General features: G+C 41.1%; 2 protein-coding genes across 4 annotated transcripts in view; one reads left to right on the plus strand and one right to left on the minus strand.

The window, feature by feature from the left end:
- LOC144065497 (uncharacterized) overlaps window positions 1-21,260 on the minus strand; it is a 193,640-nt gene that overhangs the window by 42,078 nt on the left and 130,302 nt on the right. The window contains exon 2 of one of the 2 annotated variants that reach the window (XR_013297184.1): window positions 14,230-14,461. The exons of the other annotated variant lie outside the window; for it this stretch is intronic. The gene's annotated coding sequence lies outside the window, so the exon portion shown is untranslated. Of the gene's footprint in view, window positions 1-14,229; window positions 14,462-21,260 lie in introns of those variants that run through there. 2 annotated transcript variants of the gene reach the window in all.
- LOC144065524 (uncharacterized) overlaps window positions 18,283-21,260 on the plus strand; it is a 5,007-nt gene continuing 2,029 nt past the window's right edge. The window contains exons 1-2 of one of the 2 annotated variants that reach the window (XM_077588455.1): window positions 18,283-18,548; window positions 19,691-21,260. The exon at window positions 19,691-21,260 is cut by the window's right edge and continues 170 nt beyond it. In XM_077588455.1, the coding sequence (XP_077444581.1) occupies window positions 18,437-18,548; window positions 19,691-21,260 (1,682 nt within the window). In that variant the 5' untranslated portion in view covers window positions 18,283-18,436. The remainder of the gene's footprint in view (window positions 18,549-19,690) is intronic. The other variant, XM_077588454.1, reaches the window with a different exon arrangement.

Below are 21,260 nucleotides of genomic sequence, written 5' to 3' on the forward strand. Positions count from 1 at the left end.
TGCGATTGCCCCTACAAATTCTAAATTACATGAATTATATCCTCTACTGATCAAACAGTCTGAGGGGAGCAGTGAATTTCAAGAGCATGGTAATTGCGAGGATGAATTGGGCGAAAATGATTCTGTGTTTTGCTTTTCAGACCAGCCGTGCCAGTGAGCGGGTAAAACTAAAGCCAACGGCAACGGACATTTCCTCCCCATTTCTATTTTTTGCCATAAAATGAATTAATGGAATAAAGCCGAAAGGAAGTTTTATTAAGGAAATCATGTGCAAATTTATAATATAGGGGGGAATGTTGGGAAAATCATTATTATAAATGTGTTTGCAATGCTTACTTAGGAATAGAAAGCCTTATTATAAACATGCTTACTATATTAATCAATATATTTGCTTATTAGGAATAGTAATGCTCATCCTGAATGTGTAACAATATTAAACAATATATATATGTGTTGAACGCTGTGCTTTTATGTTAGAGTTATTGGCATTAATAAAGCCATTTTAATGCATGCCTTGCTAAAGTAAGAACTGTGGTTCACATCGAGAGGGCAGGGAATGGCCATGGGCAGGGAGAGGTCTCAAAACAATTGCTCTTGGGAACTGCGAACTGCTTGGGAACTGAGGACTGTTTTCGGCTTCGGAAGGAGGACTCAGGACAGGTGCTCTTGGGAACTGAGGACTGTTTACGGCTTCGGAAGATGGACTCACAACAAGCGCTCTTGGGAACCGAGGACTGTTTTGGGAAGCCCCTCTTCGCTGAAGGGTTCGCATCGAAACTCGCTTGGGAAGATTCAACAGGTCCTACATTGTTTTGATAACTGTACAGAATTGTTGTGAGACGATTCAACAGGTCCTACAATTGTTTTGATAACTGTACGAAATTGTTATGAGACTCTACGAATGTTTAGACTTCTGTGGGGCATGGCGTGAAAATCTTATGATTAAATTAGCGAAACGGACTTCGAGTGGTTAGAATGATCTTGGCCGGAGACGCGGATGGATGTATTCTCTCTTGCAAGAATTAAATGTGGATGTGACTACAGATGCCTTTTTATTGAAAGCTGAACACGGAAAAACCTAAGGATAAACCTACAATTGGATGAACCTATCAGCCATTTTCAAGACGGACTTATCAAGAAAAGCTGGACATCATTAAGAAAGGGCGGTCAACTCCAAAGCTAGCAACCCTGTCACAACCGGGAAAAGGGTGTGTCCGCCGCTTTCAGTTCGCTAACTACGAGCGCTACCCCTGGCTTACGGGCTCCGAGGAACACTGCAAATTGTATTGCTGGGAGTGCTTGTTATTTGCCACCGATGGACATGGTGTTTGGAGCAACACTGGATTTGCAAATTTGTCTTGTTTAACCAAAGCAGCAACGAGACACCAAAGCTCTGCCGGACACTTACAAGCAACGGTGCTCTCCAAAACTTTTGGGGAAACCCGAGTGGAGTTACAGTTTAACGAGCAAGTGCGCAGGGAAACGGAGCGCCACAACGAAAAGGTGAAGAAAAATAGGGAAATCTTAAAAAGACTGATGGACTGTGTCATTTTTTTGGGTAAGCAGGAACTTTCATTTCGGGGACACGATGCAAGCGCTGCATCCCCAAACAAAGGAAATTATGTAGAGCTTCTTTCTTTCATTGCTGAGAGAAACACAGATTTACATTACCACCTGTCCACTAATAATATGTTTAGTGGGACGTCGGGCAAATTACAAAATGACCTGATCACTGCCATTGCTGAAGTGATGAGGGAAGAGATCAAAAGGGAAGTTGATAAAGCACCGTTTGTCACTGTTATGGTGGATGAGACGACAGACGCGAGTAACGCGGCGCAGCTCGCACTGGTTCTGCGTTATGTCACGGGCAGAGGTGTCAAGGAGCGGTTCGTCAGATTTGAAAATGTTACCAGTGGGAATCAAGCCAACAACATTGCAGGTCTTATCATCCAATTTTTGGTGGAAAATGAATGTCTGGGTAAAGTTGTGGCACAGTGTTATGACGGTGCAGCAGTCATGTCTTCTGGATTTAATGGGGTGCAGGCTAAAGTTAAGGAGAGAGCACCGTTAGCTTTATTCATACACTGCTATGCACATCAGCTTAATTTAGTACTGACTCAGGGGGCATCAAAGCTTAAAGAAAGCAAAATATTTTTCGCTCACCTTAATGGCTTTGCTGCATTTTTTTTTAGATCGCCTCGATGCACACAGCTGCTGGACGAAATCTGCCAGCGGCGTCTCCCTCGTGTGGCACCAACACGGTGGCAGTACACATCCAGAGTGGTCAATACAGTTTTTGAGAAGTGAGATGCTCTAAAGCAGGGGTCTCGAACTCAATTTACCTGGGGGCCGCTAGAGGCCGAGTCTGGGTGAGACTGGGCCGCATCAGGATTTCCACAAGAAAAGCACTGACAAAACATTCCAACGTTATCAAATATCTTTATTTTTTAACAAAAAATAATGAATTAAATAAATTAACTTAAAGATGAATAAAAAATAAATCAATCAGTAATACAAAACCAAATAATACTAATGTGCATACAGTAGATATACACTGGCTGGCTAAGTAGAGAATATGAATTATTTTTATTCCGTTTCAAATGTCTGTATTAACAGCTCTTTAACCTTTAACTTTCTGAACTTGAATGGAACATTGAACATGAAATATTCTGAACACGGCTTCTCTTGCCTACTCCTTGCTGCCAGAGACCTGGCAGCGCTTCTTCTCACATAGCTGAGTCACATTTAGCTTGAGGGAGGAAGCAGTGGAGACCCTCAGTAGAGCTTGAAGATGCTCATCAGTAAGTCTGGACCTGTACTTGGACTTATTGAAGTTCAAGGTGGAGAAGAGCTTCTCACACAAGTATGTGCTCCCAAAAAGGCACATGGTCCGCTTGAACATTCAGGAAAGTTCAGGGAAGCTGGGGGTCAACTCTCTCAAAAATTGCCCAAGCTTGTCTGCTTCTCCACTCACCTCCCTGAACTTGGCTTTGAGTGCAGAGTTGCACTGCAGGTCAATGAGCTCCATTTGAAGCTCAGGAGGGGCATCTTGCACATCAAAGGAGAAGGGGTCCGCAAAAATTTGAAATGTGGCTTTGTGTGTCTTGAAGTCTGCAAATCTGTGATCAAATTCCTCCTGTAGCTTCGAAATGGCCTCAACATACTTCTCACCACTGAATGGTGTGCCTGCATCCACGAGAGCCTTGCATGCTGGGAAATGGCAAAGGTTTGTCTGAGAGAGCTGGGCTTTCCATAACACAAGTTTAGTGCAGAATGCTCTCACGTTGTCATAGGCAGCACTGACAAGTTGCCCCTTGCCTTGTAGCTTCTTGTTCAGTACATTAAGCTCATGTGTGATATCAACAAGAAAAGCTAAGTCCATGAGCCATTTGGGATCACTTAGCACAGGAACAGCAACCCCGTCTATCTCCATGAAGTCTTTTACTTCTGCTCTCAACTCAAAAAATCTCTTCAACACGTTTCCCCTGCTGAGCCAACGTACCTCAGTGAAGTAGAGCACATCCCCATATTCTGACTCCATTTCCTCTAAAAAAGCACGGAACCTTCTGTGCTTTAAACCCCTGGATCTGATTTGGTTGATGCATTTCACACGACAGACATCACATTGTCAAACTTCAGGCATCTGCTGCAAGGGCCTGCTGATGGATAATTCAGTGCAGAGCTATGGCCTCCTCCACACCCTCCTCTTCCAGTTTTTTTTTTGAATAAGTGCTACCAGTCCATTCTTCCTCCCTGTCATTGATGGGGCTCCATCGGTTGTTATTCCAATAAAGCTCTTCCATGGCAAACCGGCATTCTCAATGGCATCACACAGCTGGTGAAATATTTCCTTAGCGGTGGTCTGGCCATGCATTGGAATTGCTGTGAGCAACTCCTCCATTACTTCAAAATTGTCATCAACACCACGGACATATATTGCGAGCTGGGCAGTGTCTGTGATGTTTGTGGTCTCATCAAGAGCCACTGAATATACACTGAAACATTGTGCTTTCTCACACAGTTGATCATAAATGTCACTTGACAGGTCAGAAATGCGCTCTGCCACGGTGTTGGCAGAAAGGCTGATTTGGTTGAACTGACTTTTCTTTTCTGGACAGACAATATGTGCAGCCTGTAATATGCACTTTTTGATAAATTCACCTTCTGTGAATGGCTTTCCTGCTTTAGCAATCAACTCACAAACGGCGTAGCTAGCTTCAACTGCTGCATTACTGTCTTTGGTAGCCTTCTTGAAGAAATCCTGTTGCCTCAGAAGACGGGTTTTAAGACTGGCAATCTGGTTGGCTCTCTCATCTCCCTGGTATTTTTCGTACTCCTCAGCATGTCTCGTAGTATAATGACGTTTCAAATTGTATTCCTTGTGCACCGCAACTTTTTCAGTGCAAATGAGGCACGTCGGGGTGCCCCTGTGTTCAACAAAGAAATATTGCACTCCCCACTTTTCTTGAAACTGTCTGTGCTCATCACTGACCTTTCTCTTCACGGCAGGCTTTGAAAGAGACATCTCTGGGGCTCTGTAATATGTGTTTCCACTTGGAATGAGTCTCGGGTTGAACTTAACTCATTCATTTCTATGCTGAGAGCAGCGGAGGAGTGTGCGCGCCGAGCGGAGTGATCGGCTTCACGTCTTCTCCTCCGCCCAGCTGATTGGAGGAATGATTGAGTGAGTGAGCGAGGCACTGGACAGCCCGGCCGATGTCCCGCCCTCCAGAGCCGTATACCTCACCGTGATTGGTTCATTCAGCTCCGAACACAACAAGTGTCATTCATATCAATCTTGCGGGCCGCACGAACATTAATCTTTCATATTAAGACGGGGGCCGCAAATTATCGTCCCAAGGGCCGCAGTTGGCCCGCGGGCCGCGAGTTTGAGACCGCTGCCCTAGATGGTTAGAAAAACAACTGTGAGAATTGCCGAAGTAAGCATAAAAGTTGAACAAGGCACCCAAACAACGGTGTGAGGAATTGCATAATATTTTCATTATAAGGTCAACAAAGCATTCTAAAGTAAACCAAGCAGTATTATAATGTAAACAAAGCAGTATTATAATGTAAATAAAGCATCCGTATTTTCAAACAATAATGCGATTATCGCCATCTGCTGCTGGAGTCCCGTCAAAACAGTCCCGTTGTGTTCTGCCGAAAAGCGTGTGTGAAAACAATGTGTCCTCGAGCTGTGGGGCCTTGAGGAGACGATGTGGAGGAAAAAATGTCCATGGTTCCATGAATTGGTTTATAGCCTTACTACTAATTGAAAATGCTTACATCACATATAGAACATTCCATAATAAACCCAACATTAACATAATACATATCAACCATATCTGTTCATTCACCAATACTAATGGCAATAAAACACAATTCCGTTGTCATTACACATGTTACAAGAAACATTGCCTACAGAACCAGAATGTTGTCTTTGGTTTGGTTTTCCTCCCAACACACCCCAAGTGATGCCAATGAAGACAAGCATCACATACAACTGATGGTTTACTGTGGAGGTCATCGTCACAGGAGTTGCACAAGTACTCAATTGTTAACAAATACTCAATATGTGGCAGTTATTATTTATTTTACTAGTGGTAAACATCCCACCAAATTTGATAAAGATCAGATGGACAGTTAAAAATATTTCCTGTTCACCCAATTAGCATGCAATTGATAGATTTTAACATTAGGTGAATAGGGAATTAATGACTATTAATTAACATTGAGTGAATAAGGGATTTTCTAAACCATTCAACCAATCTTATTGAAATTTGATGTGTTATTGCCACTTATAAAATAAACAATAACTGCCAATTGTTGTGAGTATTGCTTTAGAAATGGGAGAAATATTGCCACATTTCAATTCTCATAATGGATTGACTTTGCCTATAGTCTACATTAAAGTAGTATCCCTGTGTTTTGATGACTCAAAGAAAAGTCAGAGCAATATTAATATAATGCTGAGATAGTGTACTGTTATTTGATAAAAGTTGTGAAAATATGAAAGAAGGGTAAGGGTTTACTATTAAAATAAATAAGATATACTGTCACACCGGCTAAATAGCCATATGGGGCCATATAGGCTATTTGACGGTTACCGGCTACGGAGCCAATGCCATAATAATTTTACTTCAATAGAATACCTTTAAGCCTTAAAGGTATTTTTTCATTAAACATTGAGGGAATTAATGGAAATAAAAAGTCAACACAACTTCTAGTCTATATCCTTTGAGGTCAAAAAGTTCCTCCTGGAACTTTCACCGTTTCGTTCCTGCGGACATTTCCACGAGTGGATTCTGATGATGGCGGCGCCTTTGTTGATAGCTGCTAGCTAAAATAAGCTAAGCTAAAGTAGGGAGCAAAGCTTTAATGCAGGGGTCACCAAACTACGGCCCGCGGGCCGGATACGGCCCGCCGGCACATTTGGACCGGCCCTCTGAACAATACCAGAGACGCTATCGGATTTTTTTCCAATTTGGCCTTGAAGACTGGGACATTTTAATCTTGTGTTTGGTTCATTGCACCCCTGCTGAGCCCACAAATCATCCCAGTGAAGCGGGGCTTCACATTGCTTCTTGGGTGACACGCGCAGGGAGAGTGTTTCCCTTTGATGCATGCGGGCACGTCCACCGTTGCATGCACGAGCAGTGTTACCTAGACATCTGGACAATCGCAGGTGAGGGCGGAGCCCTGGGACCATCGCGGACTATTCAAGCATGTAAAAACTGTGCAACCTGTTCGAGAACGGAATATTGGCGAAAAAGTTAGCTAAGAGAAAATTTGATTCAAAATGCAGGGTATTTAACCTGGAGTGGACAAACGATTATTTTTTTGTTCAATGCAAAGAAAAGGCTATTTGTCTCATTTGTCAAGGGACCGTGGCGGTATTCAAAGAATACAATCTTTGCCGACACTATGAATCCCGTCACAAAGACAAGTATGATAGCTTGCAAGGCCAAATACGAGCAGACAAACTCTCAAAGCGAAAAAGTGGACTATTATCTCAGCAGAACCAGGCATCCGTTCGGGCCAGCTTTCGGGTTGCTAAATTGATAGCAAGCAGCGGTAAGCCTTTCACTGACGGAGAGTTTGTTAAGAAATGTATGGATACTGTCGCGGAGGAAGTGTGTCCCGAGAAGAAAGATGCATTTAATGCCGTAAGTCTGTCGGCGAGTACAATGACCAGACGCGTTGAAGAAATCGGGAGTAATGTATATGCCCAGCTGCAGCAAAAGACGAAAGAATTTGACTTTTTTTCATTAGCACTGGATGAAAGCACGGCCGTGCAAGACACAGCGCAACTGCTCATTTTTATTCGTGGAGTTAGCGCAAACTTTGAGATTTGCGAGGATCTGGCAGCCCTCCAAAGTCTCAAAGGGACTACAACGGCAGAGGATATTTTTGACAGTGTGCCAAACCTTGGAGAAGTTGGAGCTGGACTGGTCAAAGCTAGCTAGCATCACGACTGACGGGGCTCCTAGCATGGTGGCCGAAACTCGCGGTCTAATAATGGGACGCATGAATCGGGAGTTGGAAAAAAGGGGTCTCACCGCCCCGGTACGAGTCCACTGCCGAATTCACCAGCAAGCACTGTGCTGCAAAATCTTGACGTGGGATTCTGTAATGACGGTTGTGGTGTCGTGCATAAACTTCAGAGCAAAGGGAGAAGATTGTGCATGGCACAACAGAAAGTTAATGTTCCATGGCTTTTTTTCTATGAAGAACCCAGAGAGAGAGAGTTATTTAGTTATTATTTATTTCATAAATAGTGTTATTTATTTCCTGTTTTTTCTGTTAAGAACTCAGAGAGGGTTATTTAGTTATTATTTCATTAATAGTGTTATTATTTGTTTCCTGACTTTTTTTCTGTAAAGAACCTGGAAAGGGTTATTTGGTTGTGTGGGTTTCTGGAAAACAATAAAAAAAATTAAGCTCCCCTACGATCGTCACACTTTTTCTTTTACAAACTGACACCGGCCCCCCATCAGAGAAGGGAAAAGTTATGTGGCCCTCACAGGAAAAAGTTTGGGGACCCCTGCTTTAACGGGTTCTTTGACGACTTGAGGACTTGTTTCTTTGATAGCTGCTAAAGATAAAGCATAAACACGCTCTTCGACGACCTTTTCCTTTAAGAGCTGCTAGCTGGGCTATGTTACCGTATTTTCACGACTATTAGGCGCAAGTAAAAGTCTGAAATTTTCTCCAAAATAGACAGGGCGCCTTATAATCCAGTGCGCTTTATAGATGGACCAATACTAAAATTGTCTCACGATAAAATAAAATAAATCCGTCGATAGGACAACTATGGCAAGCAGCCCCCGACTCTACTATTTTCCCGTAGATAAAGTACTGCGCAGTGACTGCTGGGATATGTAGTTTTTTTGTCAATACATACACCCAATGGATTGTGGCCTGCCGATCGGCATCAACGCTAGCTAGCTACTATTTGTGAACGAATTGTGGCCTGGCGATCGGCATCAACACAGTTGCGAAGCATGGAAGACAGCCTTGGAATACTAGTTACGCTAGCTACTAGCTAATAATAATAATAATCGTACGTAGGCCCTGTCCTCATCATCAACAACAAAAAGCTTACTTGTCATCACACCCAGAAACTGCGTATGACGAAATTGGTGGTGCTTCTCCATAAGCTGCGTTTACTCGGCAAAAGACCTAAATAAGTTCGCTATCGATGGGCTGTTTACTGTTGTACTACGTATTCCCTTCAAAATATTCCGAAAATGATTCACACAAATGTCCTCACAATAGGATAACCCACGACCACTTGCCAACGAGAAAGTCTTGTAGTACATTTTTGCGATCGCTCCGCTGCTCATAAAGACCGGCTCGCAACTCCCTCGTTGAAATGGCTCTGGTTGCAACCGCTTTGAACGGCGCCTATGAGAGAGAGTTGCGACCAGAAATATTACAAAGAGGGAATTGCGAGCCAGTGCCGCTGATGTTCTTAGGAGCAGCGAACGAGAAGTAATATAATACTCCTCGTATTAGATAATAAAAATAACAGGAAATGCAACAGCTCAGCTTACCCACGTATTTATTGTGGGTAATGAAGTTTAATTCTGAGAAAGAGTGCCATTGCCTATCGGCGTTGTGTGCACGAGTATACTTCATTACCCAGAAAGCCCTCTTTTTGCCCGCGCATGCGCGTTGTGTTTCCTGGTCGATGCGTAGGAGGAAAAACTCGTCTGAATTAATCTTTCAGTGCTCGTAGATATTGTTATACACGAAAGATATGCAAAAAAGCTTGGTCGCATCACGAAATTTTGATCGCCTGACGGGCGAATTATTCGATCGAAATTTCGGTCATAAGACGAGAATTTTGTATGACGAGCGGTCGTGTGACGAGGTACCACTGTATTTGTGAACGAATTGTGGCCTGGCGATCGGCATCAACACAGTTGCGAAGCATGGAAGACAGCCTTGGAATACTAGTTACGCTAGCTACTAGCTAGCTACTATTTGTGAACGAATTGTGGCCTGGCGATCGGCATCAACACAGTTGCGAAGCATGGAAGACAGCCTTGGAATACTAGTTACGCTAGCTACTAGCTAGCTACCATTTGCAAATGAATTGTGGCCGCCTGGGCTGAAGAATATGACATACTTTACTCCTTCATTTTATTGTAGCTGTTTCATTTTGATATAGTACCACAGTAGGATTAAAACTATTGTTCTCAACTCAATTACAATGAACAAAAGGTCTTTTGTCTGAGTTTCTGCTTCAAGGTGTGGTCGGTGATAAGTGGTCCAGATGAAACCAGAGACAAAGGAATCCCTGCGGAGAGGGCGACCAGGCCAGACGTGGATTCACGGACAAGCAGATTCTAGGAGAGGACACCCCTGCAGAACGTCGTGGCACAGTCCACATAACATTAAACTCAACGAATGAATATTCATCTTTGTTATACTATAATTGGGCAAACGCGGGTTTGGACTTTAGTCTCTTTCATCCTCCACTGAAGCACGGCGATGCTCAGCTGGTTTTATATTCGGGAAAGGGACCCGGAGCTCTGTAAAGATCAATATCAGGAATAAATCATCTGTGGAGTAACGCGCAAACCCTGGCCACTTCCTTCGATGCTGAACACGCACAAGTTGTTAGACGGGATCAGACTGAGTTAAGGAATTATGGATAGGTGCTAAAACTGTACGTCTAACAGGGCGAACGTGTCTGCTTGCACGGTTGTTCGAGCTTTTGCCAAAGCCGGCATCATTTCTAAGGAGCCACATGGAAATGACGGTGACTCTGAGAACGAAGAGAGGGGACCCGGCTTTTTGGAAGGCTCGTTTGGGCAATTGTTTAATTCGGACACAGAAAATGAGGACTTTGAAGGATTTGTGGGTGATGACGTGAGTGAGTTGTAAAATGTCTAAATAAAGTACAACCGAACTCAGTTTTGCTTCCGTTGCCTTTTTAAAACGTGTTTTTAGCGTGTGGGTGTAGCGTTCAAGAACTATATTTCCCAGCAGTCACTGCGCACCGGAACCCTGAAATAGGCTGCTTCCGGTAGCCAGCGCTATTGCGTTTCGATGTTCAGCCATATATAATATATATACGTCTAATGAAACGGTGTTTGATTTATTAACGATTGCATGTTGGGGAGGTACAAGGAGTTTGGATTGGATGTGTTTATCGGTGTTCGATTGTTGATCCCTTGATCCAAATAGCAAGTGTGGCATGTTAAAGAGTATCGGTATTCGATTATTGATGCCTTAGCACATAGCTTGAGGCACGGGAGATTTTTAGTCATAACAGTAAAAGTTGGATTGAAGAAACAACAACGTATCACTATATATATATATACATATATACACACATATATATGTATATGTATATACATATATACACACATGTATATATATATATATAAATAAAAATAGTCCGGCCCACATGAAATCGAGTTGACGTTAATGCACCCTTGGGCTTTTTGTATAGTTTCCTGCAGTGGGTTTTAACGTCCACCAGGTGTCAGTATTCTGCGAAGCAGTGGGTCACTGTATGTAAACGACAAGTGATGCTCACAAACCCATCACTAGTAGTGAGTCAATACAATCATTACGGTATACATAGTTTTAATTAAAAACACAAAAAGCAAACTGAAAACCTGAGCCCAAAATAAAAAATTACACCCCAAAAAATTAAAATGGACAAAAAGCCGCAGGACGCAGTAAGGCATGGGTTGACGAGACATGGAGAACAGGTGGGTTACACACATGGGAGGCGACCACAGGTGAAAGCAATGTACAATCACAACGATAAGTTTCAAGCCATCAATATTTTTTTCATACTAATTATTATACATAAGAATATTGAGTATTATCTGTTTGTTCAACATTAAAATAAAATTAAAAAAAACAATTCACATTTGACTTCATGTACCGACTGCCAGGTCTATTTACATAAAAAATCAAATCAGTTTGGATAAATATAAAATGGAAAACTACTCCAAAATGAACCCAAAGTCAGTTCTTATAGTTTAAAAAAGGAAAATAATGTAGTTTACAAAGCTAATAGAAAATTTTGAAGATTAAATGAAATAAAACAACATTTGACTTGGTTTTCTCTTTTTCAAACAGAGACAAATTCACAGCAGACTAATTTTATCAACATGATTCAAAAATGACACGAAGAATTCTCATCATTTTTGCCAATTAATAGATAACATACACACACACACGTTTGTTTCTTTTAAGTCTTATGAATAAATCCTTGGCAAGAAACTTAGTATTATGAATTAATAAGTATTTTTAACCAATGTGTTGAACCACAAATTGAGCAAAGAAAGGGCTTTTCGCCACTGCGGGTTAAGTCTTCTTTTCAGGTTTTTCAATTGTGTAGCTTTTTAATTGAGCAGGAAGACATTGTTGTCCAGTGTGGGTTAATAAGTGTTCTTTTAAGCTTCTCCTTTGGGAAAATGTTTGACCACAAACTAAGCAGGAAAATGTTTTTTCACCAGCGTGGATTCTTGTGTTTTGGGAAATCTTGCTTTTGAGAAAAGGCTTTACCGCAAACTGAACACGAGAATGGCTTTTAACCTGTGTGTTCTTGCATGACTAATTAGGCTTCCATTCCGTGTGAATCTTTGACCACAAACTGAACACGAAAATGGTTTTTCACCAGTGTGGGTTCTTGTGTGCCTTTTTAAGTTTTGCTTGTGTGTAAATCTTTTACCACAAACTGAACACGAAAATGGTTTTTCACCTGTGTGTGTTCTTGCATGACTAATTAAGTGATCCTTCCGTGTGAATGTTTGACCACAAACTGAACACGAAAATGGTTTTACACCAGTGTGGGTTCTTGTGTGCGTTTTTAAGTTTCCCTTCTCTGTAAATGTTTTACCACAAACTGAACACAAAAATGTGTTTTCACCTGTGTGTGTTCTTGCATGACTATTTAAGTGTCCCGTCTGTGTGAATCTTTGACCACAAACTGAACACGAAAATGGTTTTTCACCAGTGTGGGTTCTTGTGTGCGTTTTTAAGTGTCCCTTCTCTGTAAATCTTTTACCGCAAACTGAACACGAAAATGGTTTTTCACCAGTGTGGGTTCTTGTGTGCGTTTTTAAGTTTCCCTTCTCTGTAAATCTTTGACCACAAACTGAACATGAAAATGGTTTTTCACCTGTGTGTGTTCTTGTGTGACTTTTTAAGGTATTCTTCTCTTTAAATCGTTTACCACAAACTGAACACGAAAATGGTTTGTCACCTGTGTGTGTTCTTGCATGACTAATTAAGTGATCCTTCCGTGTGAATCTTTGACCACAAACTGAATACGAAATTGGTTTTTCACCCGTGTGGGTTCTTGTGTGCCTTTTTAAGATTTTCTTCTCTTTAAATCGTTTACCACAAACTGAACACGAAAATGGTTTTTCACCAGTGTGGGTTCTTGTGTGCGTTTTTAAGTTTCCCTTCTCTGTAAATCTTTGACCACAAACTGAACACGAAAATGGTTTTTCACCTGTGTGTGTTCTTGTGTGCCCTTTTAAGGTATTCTTCTCTTTAAATCGTTTACCACAAACTGAACACGAAAATCGTTTTTCACCAGTGTGGGTTCTTGCATGACTAATTAAGTGATCCTTCTGTGTGAATCTTTGACCACAAACTGAACACGAAAATGGTTTTTCACCAGTGTGGGTTCTTGTGTGCGTTTTTAAGTGTCCCTTCTCTGTAAATCTTTTACCGCAAACTGAACACGAAAATGGTTTTTCACCAGTGTGGGTTCTTGTGTGCGTTTTTAAGTTTCCCTTCTCTGTAAATCTTTGACCACAAACTGAACATGAAAATGGTTTTTCACCTGTGTGTGTTCTTGTGTGACTTTTTAAGGTATTCTTCTCTTTAAATCGTTTACCACAAACTGAACACGAAAATGGTTTGTCACCTGTGTGTGTTCTTGCATGACTAATTAAGTGATCCTTCCGTGTGAATCTTTGACCACAAACTGAATACGAAATTGGTTTTTCACCCGTGTGGGTTCTTGTGTGCCTTTTTAAGATTTTCTTCTCTTTAAATCGTTTACCACAAACTGAACACGAAAATGGTTTTTCACCAGTGTGGGTTCTTGTGTGCGTTTTTAAGTTTCCCTTCTCTGTAAATCTTTGACCACAAACTGAACACGAAAATGGTTTTTCACCTGTGTGTGTTCTTGTGTGCCCTTTTAAGGTATTCTTCTCTTTAAATCGTTTACCACAAACTGAACACGAAAATCGTTTTTCACCAGTGTGGGTTCTTGCATGACTAATTAAGTGATCCTTCTGTGTGAATCTTTGACCACAAACTGAACACGAAAATGGTTTTTCACCAGTGTGGGTTCTTGTGTGCTTTTTTAAGGTTCCCTTCTCTGTAAATCTTTTACCACAAACTGTACATGATAAGGGTTTCTCCCCAGTGTGGCTCCTCATATGTCTTTTCAAAGTAGACTTTTGCCCAAAGGTTTTTCCACACTGAGAGCATTTCCAGAGTTTGCCGTCCTTAAGACCTTTATTGTCATAAAGCAAGTCTTTGCTATCTGATAACGGAGGAATTAAATTGTCTGCTTGCCCTTCTGCTGAGCTGCCGTTCGGAGTCTCCGCCCCTCTGCCGCCCACGCCCACATCATCTTCACTCTTGAAAGGCTCACCAGTTGACACGGTGACATCTTCTTGATCCTTTTTTATTTGCTGTTGAGGGAACTCTGGCTCCTCCTCTTTAATTTGGGGTAATGTTAAGGTGTGTGCAGGCTCCGCCCCTCTGCTGGTCACGCCCAGATCCTCTTCCCTCTTCAGGATTTCACCAAATGACCAGGTGACATCATCTTCCTTCTTGATTGGAAGTCGCTCGTCTCTCATTTGTTGTTGAGGGAACTCTGGCCCCTCCTCTTTAATTTGGGGGAGCTCAAGTTCCTTTTTAAGGCCAACAGACTCTTTCCCATCAGGACCAAGATATTCTCTGAAACCTGCAAAGACACGAAAATAAATTATAAGTTTCATAATCTGTCTATCTAACGAGAAGTCATTTAGGTTAGACTGGGAATGTAAAGTCTTATACTTATATTGGCGATGGTTAGGCTCGTAACATGACATTAACTTGACATTTAACTGAAATCAACTCAAATGACTATACACACCCACACATATTTGACCACCCGGAACCATCTCAATAAGCTCGTATCTCCAATTTGTCTCATATCTCAAGGAAAAAAATTGCTCGGAATTTAGCTCGTTTCTTAAATTTTCCGTAAATTGGGACACTCGTATGTCAAGGTATTCCTGAAATATGCTGGTTGCCACAGCAAATGTTTAATTAACAAGGAATAAGTATATAGCACTCGCGGGTGACCCGCATTGTAATCAACAGTTTGAGGAAAGAAAGAGTTCACCTTCAAAATTAAAGTACAATTAAGAGCACACCTACACATTTCAATGTTTAAAAATGTTTTATTTTATTAAACCCAAATGATTCTTTAATCTCATCTCATTTTCTGAACCGCTTTATCCTCATCAGAGTCGGGGGGGGGGGGGGGGGGTGCTGGAGCCTATCCCAGCTGACTTTGGGCCAGAGGCGGGGCACCCTGAATTGTTGGCCAGCCATTCGCAGGGCACAACAAGACAGACAACCATTCACACTCATACCTAGGAGCAATTTAGAGTGTCCAATCAGCCTACCATGTCTTTACAATGTGGGAGGAAGCCGGAGTTCCTGGAGAAAACCCACACGCGTCAAAATAAAAGGTAAATTCTGGGCCACTTTTCACATTTTTTATGAACTTAAAATAAAAATCTTCAGTGCTGAGTTGTAGTAGCAAGCGGAAGACATGGGAGTTGCTTCCGCTTGAAAAATAATTTAAAAAACATTTTCCCCAGAAAAAATCCGCGATGTAGTGAAATGCTGAGGGATTACTGTACTTGAATTTGCAATTGCAGCACACAGATATAGCACTTCTACAATTACCATTAAGCCTTTATGATGAAGGGAATATATAGATATAAAAATGGACCCACCTTCTAGTCTGTGAAGGACAACTTTTGCATGCATTATTTTGCAAAATGTCGAGTTTTCCTCGTGGAACTTTGCTGGTCTTTTCCCACACGTAAATTCTGATGGAGACGCCATTGATAGCTGCTAGCTAGGCTAAGTTAAAGAGGGCGCAAAGCTTCAAAGTTCTTCGACGACTTGAAGAGTTGATCCTTTGATATATGCTAACAGGCTGAGCTAAAGTAGGCCGCAAAGCTTCAACGAGGTCTTGAAAATGATTTTGGCTGATATTTAAGGTCATAAAGTAGCTTATGCTAGACACGACGGGGACCCATAGGTTAAGTTTGGTGGCGAAAATTGGGCATGCGCGGTGGCAGCGTCACTTCCTTCGATGCTTTAAGTTTATAAATGTAAGAGATTTGGACATAGGAAATAATTAATATTCAAAATTTCTGACATGTGGTTTGAGCAAAAAAATGTTTGCGCAGGTTTGAATTAAATTGAAAATTAAATTAAACATAAATCACTTGAAGATCGCGTCTCAAAAAGAGGCGTCGCAAAACGCGCATGCGCAGAAAAAAATCGCCCTTGTTAATGGTGCTGTTTTGTTTTGCCGATTGGCATCACGGGAGAAGTAGTTCTTCATTGAAAGGGTTTGAACTCGCAGGAATCAGTCTCTTATTTACGTACTGCTCTCTCATGGTCAGGAGAAAGTTTGTTTCATTCTAAGTTCAGTATTCGTGGACACTGTACACAATATTTAAGACACTGTCAATCACAAGTTATCGAAGAAGCACATTTTAAGAAATTATATCAGAAAATTAATAATTTCTCAAAGGTGTCTTAAATCCAAAAGGAAAAGTTTGTTTTTTCTTTTATTTACATTAGTCCCTTAATCCGGACCAACCACTAGATGTAAATTATCTCTTGATTTTCCCATTTTTAACGAATATTTGCAATTTCCCTCCAATTTTGTTCTTTTTGTGTTTTAGTTCAATAAGTATTTTGTAAAATGTAAAAATAACTATATAGAAATATTTTCAACAAATGATTCTTCCCTTATAAAGAATAAAAGCTCAAATAAACATTATTTTAGATCTACGAAAAATATTTAAGGCTTTATATCCAGTTCTTTAAATACGATTTAATCTCTCTCTCTCGCTCTCTTGCTCTCCCTCTCTCCATCTCTCCCTACCTCCATCCCTCCCTCCCTCCCTTTAATACCCTTAAATCATTATTAGTAATATTTAATTAAAATTGGAAGACATCTTTCAACATAACTGCTTACAACTTGCAAGGAGAAATCACTCCCAACGCGTCTGCGTTCGCAAAAGGATTCTGACGAGCGGCATACTCTTCGGTCCATTTAGCGGCACATTACCAAAACATTCAAAGGTAATCTGATTTAAACATAGCATAAGCAAAAACAACTGTCTCAACTGTTTTGAACAATTGTATAAGCTTAACCGAATAAAATCATAAAGGTTATAAAAACAACTGTCACAACAATCTGTTTTTATCGGAACACCTGCGTAAGAATTTGCACAATAAGCATAAAAAGTGACCCGAGCGGATCGTAAATCAAAACAACGGCATTAGAATTTGCACCAATAAGCATAATAATTTCTTTATAAGGTAAACAGAGCAACAGTATATTTGAACAATAATGCGAGTATACTCGGAAGTTTGTTTCGATTTATCGCCATCTGCAAGATTCCGAGACAAAGCAGTTTAAGAGTCCTTGTAGATCATCTGTCTGGCCTGGAACTTGTTGTCCTGTTCAGTCCATAGTTATGAAGACAATTGACTGGCCCCGACAGGACTACTGGGGGAAAGTGCACTCGGTCCAAACAGTATGGCACAATTTAAATTATAGCTTCATTACCTATTAATTCCAAATGAACAAAGAACTGAATGACAAGCCTTGCATTTTACATTTTTTATAGATCTAAAACTATGTTTATTTTAGCTTTTTTTTCTTACAGAGGGAAGATGTCTTTTAATCATTTAATTTCAAAAGGAAACGAAATATGTTTTTATGTTCAAAATTAAAGTGGAAAACAGAAAACATTTTTATATAGTTATTTTTACATTTTACTAAATACTCATTGAACTAAAACACAAAAAGAAAAAATAAGGATGAAAAAATTGCAAATATTTGTTAAAAATGGGAAAATCAAGAAATATAATTTACATCTACTGGTTGGTCCAGATTGAGGGAATAATGTTAATAAAAGAAAAAACAAACTTTTCCTTTTGGGTTTAAGACACCTTTGAGAAATTGCAAATTTTCTGATATAATTTCTGCGCTTCTTTGATAACTTGTGATTGACAGTGTCTTAATTATTGTGTACAATGTCCACGAATACTGAAATTAAAATTAAACAAATTTTCTCCTGACCACGAGAGAGCAGTACGTAAATAAGAGACTGATTCCTGCGAGTTCAAACCGTTTCATTGAAGAACTACTTCTCCCGTGATGCCAATCGGCGAAACAGCAACAGCTCCATTATCGAGGACGATTTTTCTCTGCGCATGCGCGTTTTGCGACGCCTCCTTTTGAGACGCAATCTTCAAGTTATTTATGTTTAATTTAATTTTCAATTTAATTAAAACCTGCGCAAACATTTATTGCTCAAACCACACGTCAGAACATTTGAAGATTAATTATTTCCTATTTCCGACTCTGTCACATTTATAAATCGAAGGAAGTGACGCTGCCACCACGCATGCGCAGTTTTCGCCACCTAGCTTAACCTATGGGTCCCCGACGTGTCTAGCATAAGCTACTTTATGACCTTAAATATCAGCCAAAATCATTTTCAAGACCTCGTTGAAGCTTTGCGGCCTACTTTAGCTCAGCCTGTTAGCATATATCAAAGGATCAACTCTTCAAGTCGTCGAAGAACTTTGAAGCTTTGCGCCCTCTTTAACTTAGCCTAGCTAGCAGCTATCAATGGCGTCTCCATCAGAATTTACGTGTGGGAAAAGACCAGCAAAGTTCCACGAGGAAAACTCGACATTTTGCAAAATAATCCATGCAAAAGTTGTCCTTCACAGACTAGAAGGTGGGTCCATTTTTATATCTAAATATTCCCTTCATCATTAAGGCTTAATGGTAATTGTAGAAGTGCTGTTTTTGTGCGCTGCAATTGCATATTCAAGTACAGTTATCCCTCAGCATTTCACTACATCGCGGATTTTTTCTGGGGAAAATGTTTATTTTTTAAATATTTTTTTCAAGCGGAAGCAACTCCCATGTCTTCCGCTTGCTACTAGGACTCAGCACTGGAGATTTTTTTAAAATTATAAATTCATAAAAATGTGAAAACCGGCCCAGAGGAGCGAGTGGTTAGCGCATCGGCCTCACAGCTCTCGGGTCCTAGGTTCAAATCCAGGTCAAGTCTACCTGTGTGGAGTTTGCATGTTCTTCCCAGGCCTGTGTGGGTTTCCTCCAGGTACTCCGGTTTCCTCCCACACTCCAAAGACTTGCATAGTAAGGCTTTTTTTAATAATAAAAGACCATGTATAGTAAAGTATCAGTTTCTTTAAAAAATGACCATTTATAGAAAGGCTTTTTTTTCCCAAAAAAATTACCTTTTTATTTTGACGCGTGTGGGTTTTCTCCAGGTACTCCGGCTTCCTCCCACATTGTAAAGACATGGTAGGCTGATTCGACACTAAATTGCTCCTTGGTATGAGTGTGAGTGTGAATGGTTGTCTGTCTTGTTGTGCCCTGCGATTGGCTGGCCAACAATTCAGGGTGCCCCCCCCCCCCTCCGCCTCTGGCCCAAAGTCAGCTGGGATAGGCTCCCAGTCCTCAGTTCCCAAGAGCACCTGTCGTGAGCCCTCCGAAGCCGAAAACAGTTCGCAGTTCCCAAGAGCACTTGTTGTGAGACCTCTCCATGCCCATGGCCATTCCCTGTCCTCTTGCTGTGAACCACAGTCCTTACTTTAGCAAGAGATGCATTAAAATGGCTTTTATTAATGCCAATAACTCTAACATAAAAGCACAGCGATCAACACATATATATATTGTTTAATATTGTTACACATTTAGGATGAGCATTACTATTCCTAATAAGCAAATATATTGATTAATATTGTAAGCATGTTTATAATAAGGCTTTATATTCCTAAATAAGCATTGCAAACACATTTATAATAATGATTACTCCAACACGTATCATTTATTTTCGTGTCTTTGCAGGTTTCAGAGAATATCTTGGTCCTGATGGGAAAGAGTCTGTTGGCCTTAAAAAGGAACTTGAGCTCCCCCAAATTAAAGAGGAGGAGCCAGAGTTCCCTCAACAACAAATGAGATACGAGCGACTTCCAATCAAGAAGGAGGAAGATGATGTCACCTGGTCATTTGGTGAATTCCTGAAAAGGGAAGAGGATCTGGGTGTGACCAGCAGAGGGGCGGAGCCTGCACACACCTTAACACTACCCCAAATTAAAGAGGAGGAGCCAGAGTTCCCTCAACAACAAATGAGATACGAGCGACTTCCAATCAAGAAGGAGGAAGATGATGTCACCTGGTCATTTGGTGAATTCCTGAAAAGGGAAGAGGATCTGGGCGTGACCAGCAGAGGGGCGGAGCCTGCACACACCTTAACACTACCCCAAATTAAAGAGGAGGAGCCAGAGTTCCCTCAACAACAAATGAGATACGAGCGACTTCCAATCAAGAAGGAGGAAGATGATGTCACCTGGTCATTTGGTGAATTCCTGAAAAGGGAAGAGGATCTGGGCGTGACCAGCAGAGGGGCGGAGCCTGCACACACCTTAAAGTTACCCCAAATTAAAGAGGAGGAGCCAGAGTTCCCTCAACAGCAAATCAAAAAGGAGGAAGATGATGTCACTGTGTCAACTGGTGAGCCTTTCAAGAGTGAAGATGATCTGGGCGTGGCCGGCAGAGGGGCGGAGACTCCGAACGGCAGCTCAGCAGAAGGGCAAGCAGACAATTTAATTGCTCCGTTATCAGATACCGAAGACTTGCTTTATGACAATGAAGGTCTTAAGGATGGCAAACTCTGGAAATGCTCTCAGTGTGGAAAAACCTTTGGGAAAAAGCCTACTTTGAAAACACATATGAGGAGCCACACTGGGGAGAAACCCTTATCATGTACAGTTTGTGGTAAAACATTTACAGAGAAGGGAAACTTAAAAACGCACACGAGAACACACTCGAGTGAAAAACCATTTTCGTGTTCAGTTTGTGGTCAAAGATTCACACAGAAGGGACACGTAAATAGTCATGCAAGAACCCACACTGGTGAAAAACCATTTTCGTGTTCAGTTTGCGGTAAAGCCTTTTCTCAACAGCATCACTTAAAAACGCACACAAGAACACACTCTGGTGAAAAACCATTTTCGTGTTCAGTTTGTGGTAAAAGATTTAAAGAGAAAGGAAGCTTAAAAATCCACATAAGAACCCACACTGGTGAAAAACCATTTTCGTGTTCAGTTTGTGGTAAAATATTTAAAGAGAAACGAAGCTTAAAAATACACACAAGAACCCACACTGGTGAAAAACCATTTTCGTGTTCAGTTTGTGGTAAACGATTTAAAGAGAAGAAAACCTTAAAAAGGCACACAAGAACCCACACTGGTGAAAAACCATTTTCGTGTTCAGTTTGTGGTCAAAGATTCACACGGAAGGGAAACTTAAATAGTCATGCAAGAACACACACAGGTGACAAACCATTTTCGTGTTCAGTTTGCTGTAAAGCCTTTTCTCATCAGGCACGCTTAAATAATCATGCAAGAATCCACAC

Source organism: Stigmatopora argus, chromosome 20 (genome assembly GCF_051989625.1).
Source record: "Stigmatopora argus isolate UIUO_Sarg chromosome 20, RoL_Sarg_1.0, whole genome shotgun sequence".
Lineage (NCBI taxonomy): Eukaryota > Metazoa > Chordata > Actinopteri > Syngnathiformes > Syngnathidae > Stigmatopora > Stigmatopora argus.